The 12,234-nt window shown below is 34.0% G+C and overlaps 1 protein-coding gene across 3 annotated transcripts in view; it reads right to left on the reverse strand.

Annotated features, from left to right (window-relative positions):
* The window catches only part of STRN3 (striatin 3), a 66,944-nt gene that overhangs the window by 24,141 nt on the left and 30,569 nt on the right, over nucleotides 1–12,234 (reverse strand). Inside the window, exons 8-9 of one of the 3 annotated variants that reach the window (XM_064460203.1) lie at nucleotides 7,040–7,150; nucleotides 909–1,049 (exon numbers count right to left, since the gene is read on the reverse strand). The exons of 1 other annotated variant lie outside the window; for it this stretch is intronic. In XM_064460203.1, the coding sequence (XP_064316273.1) occupies nucleotides 909–1,049; nucleotides 7,040–7,150 (252 nt within the window). The remainder of the gene's footprint in view (nucleotides 1–908; nucleotides 1,050–7,039; nucleotides 7,151–12,234) is intronic. One more of the 3 variants, XM_064460205.1, reaches the window with a different exon arrangement.

Consider the following 12,234-nt stretch of genomic DNA (forward strand, 5'->3'; position numbering starts at 1 on the left):
TAGTTTGGGAGAGCAACAAAAAAACTCCCTGCAAAATTTCTACTTTTCTGTAGTGACTGGTGACAGGCATTTCTAAGGGCAGGGATGAAGGAAGAATAGGAGAAAAAAAAAAAACAGATTAATTATCAGTAATAATGCAAATTCTTTCCACTTCTGGTATAGCTGATATAATGCCAGGGCTTATGGGTCAAAGATAATCATAATGGAGCCAAATCTGAATTCAGCCGAGTATTTTGAATTAACATGTTCTGAGCAGAGGACAGAATTTACATAATGGTATTCTAATCTCAAAGTTCATATAAGGAAAATAATTCACTTAAAACAAAAAAACTTAAAAGCTGAATACAAGATTTTGGACTATTTAGATACTAGTTTGCCACCAACTTCCATTGCCTAAGATACTCCTGAAATGGAAACCAATACTTTGTAAATAGTGTTTTTGTACACTTGTGTATAGAGACCAGGAGAATTTTTAAAGAGAGAACATTAAACTTGAAACGAGTCAAGGTAGTCTCATAATTTAAATAACCACTTTTAAATTTCACTTTAAAATGCAAACTGTGTATCAAACATTAATACTCACCTTTTTTCTCCTCAATCAATACCACCCTATTTGTAAAAAGTTTTGCTAACGGGTGTCTGCAAACAGGGATTTAATAGTGAATAGTTTCAGAACACACTGCTGTACATGAAGTTGTTTAAAAATACTTGTGAAATAATGGTGAGTTACGATAAGCCACAGAAACTCAAGCCATATTCTCATAAAACCATTTGGGAAGAACTGCAAATAAAATAATAATGTGGCAATCTGCAATTGCATTAAGCTTTACAGAGGGGATGGTAAATTACAGCGTGTGCTTTCTAAAAGAAATCTCCTGAAATATAATAAGTAGCTGAATTTTTTGTACCTTCCTCTGCTCTTGCACCTTCATGATCAGTCATTCTAGAAGAGGGTGACCTAGATTGATTAATGATTCCTGAAGGGATGTGGGGTATCTCATCATCGCCCAGATCAGCTATCATGTCGTGAAGTTTTGTCCTGTTGACTCCTGTAAATTAATGTCAGCAGCAAAGATTCATTTGATTGCTACCGCTTGACTTGACTGAAGTCTAAAAATCCATTAAACTAATTAAACAAGATTAATTACTGATGGGACGTCCTTAAAATAAGTACAGTGCTTTGCTTTTGTCTTTGTATATTAATAAAATTATCTTTTGGAAATCAAAAGGAGTTAATACATCAAATCTGAAAACTACATGCAAACAGGTCTAATTCACTAAATCAAAGAATAACTCCTTTGTGTTCTGTACATCTATTCTAAAATCTCCTGTGGGAAAGAAAAAAAAAATCTTACAGCCCTACAGAGAAGTCAAGCTAAATATGAAAAGAACATCAACTATTAAACAAAATACGTATGAATTAAACATTTGCTAATAACATTACATGACTTTAACTGTACTAAACAATTTAACACCGAAAAAACAGAGTGCAAATAAAAAATAAGCTTTAAAATGAGGGAAAAGTACAGACAACTCATAATTGGGGTGCAACGAACAATTAACTTTCCCTGCTTTTGAATGGCATTTAAATTGTATAAAGTGCTTATTAAACACAAGAGCAAGAATGCTTCCACTGCTGTATGAAACTGCAGATGTATACGGCCCTTATTATGCATGCATGCCTCTAGAAAGAAAGCATACTAAATTATATGTGCATTAAATTCATGTGGACACTAGCAAACGAGTATTATGTTATAAGCTCTTTTAATTAATAAATTCATTCCCGCTTCCACCTTACAGCTTGCATGTCAAAAAGCCAAGCTTCGTTCATAAAGTGAAATTTCAGTGATAGAATCTCTTTAAAGAAAACATCCACAATGATGCAAGACATAACCAGCTTTTAATTGATAAGATAATATAGCGGGTGGATATATTGTAGAATATTCAAAATAAAAAACCCACTGCCCCTCCACCAAAAACTATGCTTTTAAAATGCTAAAATATAAGTGTTTACTACTTTTAAAAGGGCATATTGCAACTTATTTTCAAATAGGTCAATTTTTTTAGTAAAGTAAGCATTAGGAAACAAATCCTTATACTCTGAGGTGACATGTATCGCTTTTATTAAAAGGAAATCTAAACTGAAACAAAGCCTTCATTCTCAAAAAAGTAAAAAGTAAGCATTATAATTACAGATGACTTTGCAAAAGCAGAACTGTTCAAACAGTTAAACACTAAAACATACACTTTCAAATAGTAACTGATAATTTTAATTTTAGATCTGACAAAAATGGTTAAAATTGATCTATTAAAAAACCATCAATAATTTAATTCCCTGGAGATAATGGAGAATTGTCTGGAGGCAAGGATGACAACAAGAAACATTTCCGGAAGTAGAATCATAGCAAAAATAAACCACACATACCCCAAGAGGGATGTTATATAACTATTCTCATTAATACTGACAAAATAAAAATGTTTTGCAAAATGATATAGAACATCCTATACTTTTTTTGTGTTTCTGACCTTCTTTCTTTTATAGAACACTTAATATGCCAATTAGGTTTACAAAAGCTGCTACCCAGAAGTCATTTGAGAGTAAAAATGGCTTCTGAAAGTTTCCCTTACACAGCAGAACAGACTTCTTGAGTGGTTAAGTTTCATTTTATTCTCCTGTAGAAGTCAGTCTAGAAACCTGTAATCTCAGCTAATGGAGTGTAAAATAAAAGTTAGGAATATCTCTTTTGCACAAACACTTTTTTCTAATAGCTACTAGACTGACAAGATATCATTTCCAAGGTACAATACTTAATTGCAGGCAGCAGATAAGATCTCACACAAAAAAAGTAATTCTTAAAATGGCCAGGTCTCTACCATACAGACCACAAAGCTTGCCTCTGTCTTATTCCAGTTGGCCATTAGCCACCCACCTTCGGTGACAAGCAGCAGATACGTTCTTGAGTGCAGTCAATAAATAACACGATAGAAGTCATGACTGGTACCCTAAACTGTCTACCTGAATATAACTTTTGTTTTCCAGAAGAAAACCCCTTTGTCTTCTCTATGTCGTTATGCATGAACTGTTCAACGTATGGATGGAAAATGCCAAAAAATGGTTTATAAACTCTTCTTCACATCCAAACTGAAAGCATCTTTTGAAGATGCTTTCACACCAAACACATGGGCGTGAGAAGTTTACTTCTGAGTGTGCTCAGAGACAAGTAGTAGTAGTTCGCCTGCTATGCTGCCTTGAACCAGTCAGTCATTTAGTATGTCACTGGTTAGGGGACTGTCAGCCTGCCTTTTAATGTTATTCAGTATGTTTAGTCACTTCTTGTCCTTCAGGCATAACCTCACAACAGCCCTCAATCCATCATACAATACAGAGAGAAACTTCCTCCTGAAATTTACAAAAGAACAACTGCTGTTCACAACAACTTCCCTGTATTTTACGCTGAAAAGCATCAACATTCAAGATTGTGCCACCACCACAGAAGACGGTGCAGGTTTCTGCTTTCAAATAAGTGCAGGTGTACCTTCATATACTTGTTGAAGTATTTTAAATGTTATAAAGAGATTTTTAAGGATAAGTATGTGCTGACTCTGCATAAGCAGCTATGTTTAAGGCACAAACTGGACAACTGTCTTTTATCCTCAAGAAAAGACTAGAACAACAACAAAAAAAAACCAGAAGTGGTAAACATGAACAGGTTATGAATAAAAGCAAAGCACCTACAATCCTCCTTCAGAGATCAAAAGTGAAAAAGGTAATTGAATATTCAGTGCTGAAAAGTTGCAGTCTGAGAAGCTGTTGTCTGAAAAGCCATAAGCAGATTTCTGTAAGATGTAATAGCCCAAGTCTGAATATAATACAGGGATCCTTCTACATCAACAGGTGATGCTAATGAAGATGGTAAAATCCAAATACTATTACAGAGTATTCCCAGAAATCAAGGCTAGTAAAGTGACTGGGCTGGATACTGCTTCATAAATATGGAATAATTAAGACTGACGGAAGAGAGCAGGAAAGTAAAAAAAAACCAAAAACAATTCAAGTGGGGGTGTTTTTTTGTTTGAAGAGGGGTTGTTTTTGTTTCTTTTTTTTTTTTAAAGATCCTTTCATAAGAAAGTACTCCTTCCACACAACATGACAAAGGGAAAAAAGAGAAAAAAGTATTACATTATGAAAACATATGTGCTGACAGAAGATGACCTAAATTAAGGTGTTCCACCCAAAAGAAAACATATGAATGCAGAGTACAGAAGTATCAAAATAGAATCAAATCTACTTCTGTTTAAAAATAGAACATTTGGAATGAAAGTTACCATACCTGGACCAGGTCTAAGACAACCCTGTTATGAAGACAACAGTCTAAATGCAGATTATGGTAGTCACCAGATGCACATCCAACAAAAGCACCCCTTAGAATGTCTGCTCTATTATGCTGTCCTCAAAGTATTACAAGAGGTCATAGTCAACGCATGTTTATTTGATCTTTATGATGATATATGCATATAAATTCTTATATTGCTCAAAATAAATTCTGAAAAAAGTCTGACAATACACTGAAGGACAAAGTAAGAGATGAATATTCAGAATGAAATTCATGAATGATCAGACATGAGAAGGAGGAATAAAGAAGGCCTTTGGCACTATTTTCAGTCTCAGAATACAAAAAAAGCTGAGAAAAAAGCCTAAGAATCAAATGAACAGAATTTAAATGAACCTGTCCAACCTTAGATGCATATTTTCACTGTGTGTGGAGTTACCTCATTCAATTACCTCAGTGATTTAGAGGGAAAACTCTAATCAGAAACTACCATCAACAAATGTGACACAAGTGCAGAATCCAACAAACCACCCTGTGAGACTATTGATACACGCTCAGGGTTTCCCAAAGGAGAAATTAAACTTAAAACCCAAAAGTCTAAACAGTGACTTATGTGACCTCACATCATTGCAACACAGTTGTCTCCTAAATATTCTCTTACGTGAACGCAGGTTTCAAAATTACTTTAGGTGAAGAAAATGCTCCTTTAAGTTTTGATAGCAGAACACACATTGTCAAAAGACAACATAGGTCAAATAACTGATAGCCAACATGCCATGCCACTCATCGTACAAAACAATGTTATACCCTTGGCAGCAACTGCAGGAAAGTGCACAGGAAGGAAAGTTTTGATAATAATGTTGCGGAGTTAAATTTTGTAACTGGACATTTCAGCTAGAATAATTATTACTTATTTTAAGTGATGGTCAGAACCAATTTAATCAGCAACATAGACTATTAAAATGCCAGGTTTTGACAAAGTAGTTGTTTTTGATGGGTGAGAATTATGCTCCTCTTCTGGAAATTTTAAGATTTACAGATGGAAAACCAAAAAGATCATACAAATTCTTCAGATGATAGAAGCAGCCAAGGAAGTAAGAAGTGCAGTAAAGAGAAATCCTTTCGAGAGAAGCCAACATAATGCCACTAAAATAAATTTGGAGACCCAAGAAGAGTTATTAATAGAATTTATAATCCTAGAACAACACTACTTGTCCTTGATTTACAGCTGCTTACCTTGCACAAGCCAGAAAGTAGAAACTAACCAGTGTGGTCACTGCAAAAAGATTAGAACTGAAATAAAACTATGGTGTCAAGAACTTTCTGAATGTGATAACCTAAAGGCACAATTTTTGAGAGAGAAATGTAAAAATCCCCTAAGTAATTACTGTCTTTTAGCCCCAGAATTCAAAACGTTATTTTGCAGCCACTGTGTTTCCAAAAGTCTAAAACATGAAGTTTAGTAAGAAAATTTCAAATAAAAGAAGTCCATTTTAGTATTAAAATGAAGTTTCTAACCCTACAAAATACTTCATGTGAATCTGGTGTCAACTGCTGATTTACATATTAAATGAGGATACTCATTAGCACCCAGATTACTACTGGTAAAGTTTTTACTTCAAAGATTTTATATTTGTATGTGTGCCAACATGTGAGTCATGCAAAATTGCTGGAAAAAAAATCAACATGCACTAACTGAATTTTATTTTGTTAGGTGTTACACAGTAAATTCAAATCCTAATAATTACAGAATTCTTCATGAAGTGTTATTTTTAAATATCTGTTAATTTAGTTAGTACATATTGACAGATATTTTCAAATAAAGAAAATATTTTTTATTAAATATCACCAAAAGCAGTTATTATATACTTTGAAAATAAAACCACTGCAATCAAGGGAGCTTCTCTAAAGTGATATTGATTCAATACCACTTTGTCCACTAAGAGCTTTGTATAGCTGATGACTTTAAGTTACAAAAGCATTTTTACCAGAAACGTCAACATTGAAGTTTAGCTTAACTTATATAGTTCAAATAGGTCAACTGGTCTGAAAACTGGTCTGAGAGTAAAGAGTTGTCAACCAAATGTGGTAACTGCACAGAAAAGTGAAGGGCACCATAAAATGAAGACAAAAATAAAGACCCTACACAAAGCCACAAAAAACTTTGTATTTACATTACGGGCATTTTAAAATTCTCCTTGCCTTAGATTGTAAAAATAACTACAAGCCCATAAAGAGCAGTTACAGCTCAATTCTAGCTCATGTTAGGAAACAAAAAAAACCTAACAAAACACCCGCGCACAACAGTACCGTAGTATTATACTTTAAGAAGCAGATAAATTTTTCAGAAAACTTCTCAGAGTAGGAATTTCCTCAAAATGCCAGTTGCTCATTATTTTTACACTGATGTTACAAAGCATTTAACTCTTTTTACCTATTTAACCTTAATTTTTTTTGTGTTTTCAACATTTCTCATCTAGGAAATGGCTGTCAAAGTTTGACATTTTCACATTCAGCAGGTAGAAAGTTAAAGTTGGTTGCCCCCATTACAGGAAATGATGCTTAATGAAAATAAAAAAATCACAAACAACAAAAAACCCACAAAAACAACAAACCAAAACCAAAAACAGAACTTGTGAGAAAAAAATGTCTTCTATATAGATAGGCAAAAAAAGCGTTGCATTACAAGATTCAGAATCTCCACTTACTCTTCACCCCTTTCTTCCCCTTTCGTTCCTTCTTGTACTGTTCCTTCAGTTTACTTATTAGTCCCTGGTCTACATCCCAAACCTCAGCAGTTGGGGACAGGTCATCTTTGTCTACATGCAGCATATTATTAAAAGAAAAAAAATCAATTGGCAATGCAAGCTGTTGGCGATTTACTATCATAGCTGTATAAAAGCATTAATAGAAGTTCTTAATAAATCTTTAAAGGTGCAGTCTGTTTTAAGTTTACAAAATACTAAGTCTCATTTCATACAGTTTTCCAAGGCACTGTATAATATCAGTTACATATTTGAAAATTGTACGTTAATTTGTTACTAAGGAGCAAACAAATTAAGCTTCATAAGTAACTGCTCATGTTAGATACTTCGAAACACACAAAAATTCATTCGTGTTCAGAAACGATTACTGCATCTTTAGAAAGACAGTGTTAAATAATTCAGCCAGTGTTGAACAAGCAAATAAAAGTATTCATGCTATACCATTTATGAAAATGCAAGCTGAGTAAGTCAGTGCCAGTTTATTCACGAAGACCACCATGCATCCTTTCGCACTCATTCTACATGCACAAGAAACAAACCTTGATCCTACATTTAACCAGAGAAAGAACCCTATACATACAGCTTTTTATATAAAGCTGAAAAAGTAATTTGCATAGGTGAACAAATTGACACCCCACTGCATTCTAGCAATTAAATTATAATTCAGAAATACAACATTCCACAGTAGTTTCAGAGGCATGTCTTTTTCTGTTTGCCAAATATTGCAGGGTTAATTATTCTCCCAGAAAAGTCAAGTCTCCACTTTTCTAAACTACTCATCTCAAATATTTCTGAAGGAGATATTAGTAAAAGGATAGACTTGTTTCTAAAACAAGGTAAACATAACATTTACAGACAGGCTTTTGCTAAAAGACAACTATGCAGCAACTAAACTTGGTTTGTGTGCCAGTTAAGCTTATGCTCACAAATTCTTTAGACATAAAATAATAAAATTAGGTTCCTCAGTTCCCAACTTCCAATCATACCTACAATAGCACTGTGCTTATAGAACAGCAAATTTTGAAGTTATAACCATTAGTCATGAAAGTGCACAAGAGGAGCCATACAGAGCAGAGAGAAAGAAACATGCATTTAGTACGCAAACAAGTAGGAGTTATTCCAAGTACATGTTTCATGACAAAACATGACAACACATGAGAAAATATCCTAGGATATTGATGCATCTACCAGAAGATCATAATTCAAACAGGGCCAATAAATTACAAAGAGAAACAATCTTGATCAAAGATGCAGAATAAAGAAACAGCAAGGGTGGTGAAGGCATAAAACAAGAAGCATAATGGTAAAGTCATCTAAGCTATCCACAAAGAACTGTGGAGGGGGAAACAGAACAATGACATCCTACACCAAACTGCAGCTACAGCTACCAAACTGCAAACACAAAGACCTCAATCTTTATGATTGCAGGGCCACAACATTGACAAAGAATAGTGATTAGTCAGGAAATACAAGAGGCACAGAAAGATAAGTCAGAGGATATGCCCAACCAAAAGAGGAAGGAAATCAGGAAAAACAACAAACCCCCTCCTAAAACCCAATGAAAGGAAACTCCATTAAAAACAAATTAAAATAAAAATATATATCCAAAGCACCATTAAAAAAAGGAAAATAGCTAGGTTGCAGTGTTGCAGAGAAGAATTTGGGAAGTAAACTAAACAAGAAGCTGAACATACATGACAGCAATGTAATGCTGCTGGAAAAAAAACAACCACAAGATGACTGTCGTTCTAGTATTTTTTTTAAAAAGTGTGGTGTATTAAACCAGTAGTTGTCCACATAATTCTGTGATGGTGATGACAAAATTGAAGTAACATGTCCAGTCTGTGTTCTACGCTAGACGTTTAGAAAAATCTGAAGACTGCAACAAACAGGGCTTTTAGATATCAAGACAAAGAATCTGAAGGAACCGGGCTCATTCAGTCAACAGAAAACAGGAAAAACGTAAGCCTGCAAACATGAATACTCAAAATCAACGCTATCAGCTGCTGAAATGTAGGTCATAAACAGAAAACTAGATAAAACACTAACTCTGATGAATCAGAGAGGCTGTGAAATGGATTTCAATGAATATTTTTATGAAAACCCAGCAGTGTTTCTCTCAGGTATGCCTAGATACATTTAGCTATTTCAGAACAGAGCCATGTAACTAGAAGACCTCCGTAATTCCCCGCAGTAGTGAACTTCCTCAAACTGCTTGCCATGTTTATAACCCACACTAAACTGGTATCAGGACAGTACAGAGGATCCAAGATGTCCACTAGCCAATACCATTTAGTGAAGAAAGGATTTTTTTTTTTTTTTTTTTTTAATTTAAAAGATGACCCAAGAGACACTGAATTCCAGTCACACTGCCACACAGAATTCTGGGTAGTCAGTCATTCTTTGACTCGTGGGTCCATCTGTAAATAGAATTGTAGTGTTTCATGGAAAGGAGAAATTCAGTGATGAACACATAGGTAGCCATCAAAATCATAAGCAGGATAAAAAGACTACATAATATGTAGTATCTGTAATATGTAACATAATATATAATATGTATTTATTCCTGTTCGCTTAAGCAAACAGAATTTCTATATGCATCTTTTACTTCATACTATGTCACCACAAGGCATTTAGAAATTCTTAATCTAAAAACGTACATTAATTTTTGGATGTGCTGCATACTTTAGTTCTTCATTTAACATTTAATTTGCTCATCTTTCCCTACTTTGAAGATAAGCTGTTCCTAAGTAGAACACATCGCATGACAGGACACTTAAATTATTTTCAAGCATTGCAATTTAAAGTCAAAGTATGTTAAATGAGGCACAAAAAACGAATGTGTTCGTAAAAAGCCGTATTACAGAAAGGAAAAAAAGGCAACCCAAACTTCCACACTTGGTGGCTGGTTTGCAGAAGTCTCCAATAGCAAAAATGTAACTATCACATTTGGTGATCAAGTATTTTAGCATACCTGAAGTTAGACCTACAGTTAGACCTGCTTTGATGATGAAGTATTGAAAGTTATCACAAAGCAAGACTAGGTTATAGGTTTAGAGACTAAACACAAGAAGTTTGGTTTCCAGATACTAAATAAAAACATTATAAATACACATGTAAACATTTACATTTTTTCAGGGAGCCTAATGCTTTGCAAGAGTAAGAAGTGATAGAAGGGTGTCAGTGACAGGAAAACTAAAACAGGAAGAAAAAAAAGCTGAGAAGAAAACAGAACAGAGCAACTCTCTACATTATGAAAATAAGACAATTAAAACTGAAATTCTGAAGTTCATGGTTGATGCAGTTGTTTAGAAAGTAATGGCAAGTGTTCATTCAAATGAAGTTCCCCCAAAATAAATAAACGGATGAACCTGGGGATTTCATGTAATTACAATTTCAGACTTCAAAATAATGTGACAGCTAAAATAAACTGGTTTAGGCAATGCATTATTTTATTTTAGAAGGCACACTTTTAAGTAGGGCAATATTTGAAATGTTATTTTTGATAGTTAATAAAGAAGCATTGGCTTTAAATATTTCTAATTTACCCACTTAACCACAAGACCTGATAGATTATATACTTAAAGATCCATTTATGGAAATAATAGCTGTAAAACTCAATGATACTATGAAAAAAGCATTGCTACAAGTATGTTTGACTCATTTGAACAGTACGAAATATACAACAAACTTATGGACATTGTCTTCATATGGCAAAACTCAGAACACATTTTTTAAAGCAGGTTTATGTTTATTTCCTGCTCCCCACTTCCTTGTCTCAGACATGAGTGTTTTGGTAACAATGGAATGACTGCAGTTAAACCAGCTCTGACGAAAAAGCCATCACAAATGTGTACTAACTCCCAAAATGCTCTGCCTCACTTTTATTGGGTTCACTTAAACTGTAACAAAGGACATTCAAACTTTTCTCTGGAAAGTGTGGTGGGCCAATTTGATTTTTAAAATATATTTTTAAATTTTATCATATTTTATTTTCAAGTTTGGGAGAGCAACTGAACTGCTTGAAAACAAGTTTGAAGACATTTAACTTGCAAACTCAGCACTGCAGATAAATCAGAATGCCCCCATTCCAGGTAACTATCTGAGAAGTAAACAGAGATACAACATACTGGAAAGCAATCATGGAAAGCAATGACTTGGAATATCAAGGGACAAGCTAGTTCAGTATGTTTCAGCAGTCTGCTGTGAAAAAAATGGATAAATCTTTCACTGCATAAATTACAGTATCAAGGTGCCTCTTCTTCTGTACACAATAGTGCCAAAATTGATGCTAGAACTAGAACCTTCTGCATCATTATACATTTGAAGGGGTGTTGCAAACAAAGGTCCTGAAGCCAAGATTTTGTCTATGTGATGTCTTATACAGAGAGATTTGCCTGTTTTGCTAAATAAAAAGATGACAAAGAAACTAATCTAATAACACGACTTCCAAAGGGGAACATCACCAAACAATGAAAATGCTTCTAAAAACAGATAGGTATTACCAAAAATAAAGGTAATAGTTTGTCCAACTAGAAACAAGACTGAGTTTTTAAAATAAAGATGACTAACTCTTTGATACTAATTTCCAGGAAGGAACGCACTGTAATCCTTGGTACCTTCAAAGTCAAGACTGAGTATGACAGATTCATTGTCTCAATGACATAAAATGGTCAAACGAGATGATCTAGTGGCAATGTTTGGCTTTACAATGAAAGGCTGAAGTATATAACCACAAAATTGTTTGTGTCACAGTTCAGAAACTAAGATGGTCAATTTTCCATTTCAATGGAGATGTGAACTACTTGATTCATTATTCTTTTTCCTACCCCAATTCCCTCCTGCTTTTAATTTCTTCTTTTGAAACATGTAGGGTCCAGGAGTTCATGACTTAGCATACTTTGTTTCACATCAAACTAGTAACGTACTTGATTTTATTATCTACTCTAAAATTAAAATAAATAAATAACAAGTTGGACCAGTACAAAAGTATTTTTGGAATCTACTAATGCAAGCCACATTAGCAATAACATTTTAAAATCTTGGCCAGAAAAACTAAATATATGAAGTGCCCATTTTTACAAGGACACCAAAGAAATTAATTTCACTTGAGCACAAAAACTTTAAAGCTCTTGATC

The sequence above is a fragment of the Phalacrocorax carbo genome, chromosome 9 (genome assembly GCF_963921805.1).
Source record: "Phalacrocorax carbo chromosome 9, bPhaCar2.1, whole genome shotgun sequence".
Classification (NCBI taxonomy): domain Eukaryota; kingdom Metazoa; phylum Chordata; class Aves; order Suliformes; family Phalacrocoracidae; genus Phalacrocorax; species Phalacrocorax carbo.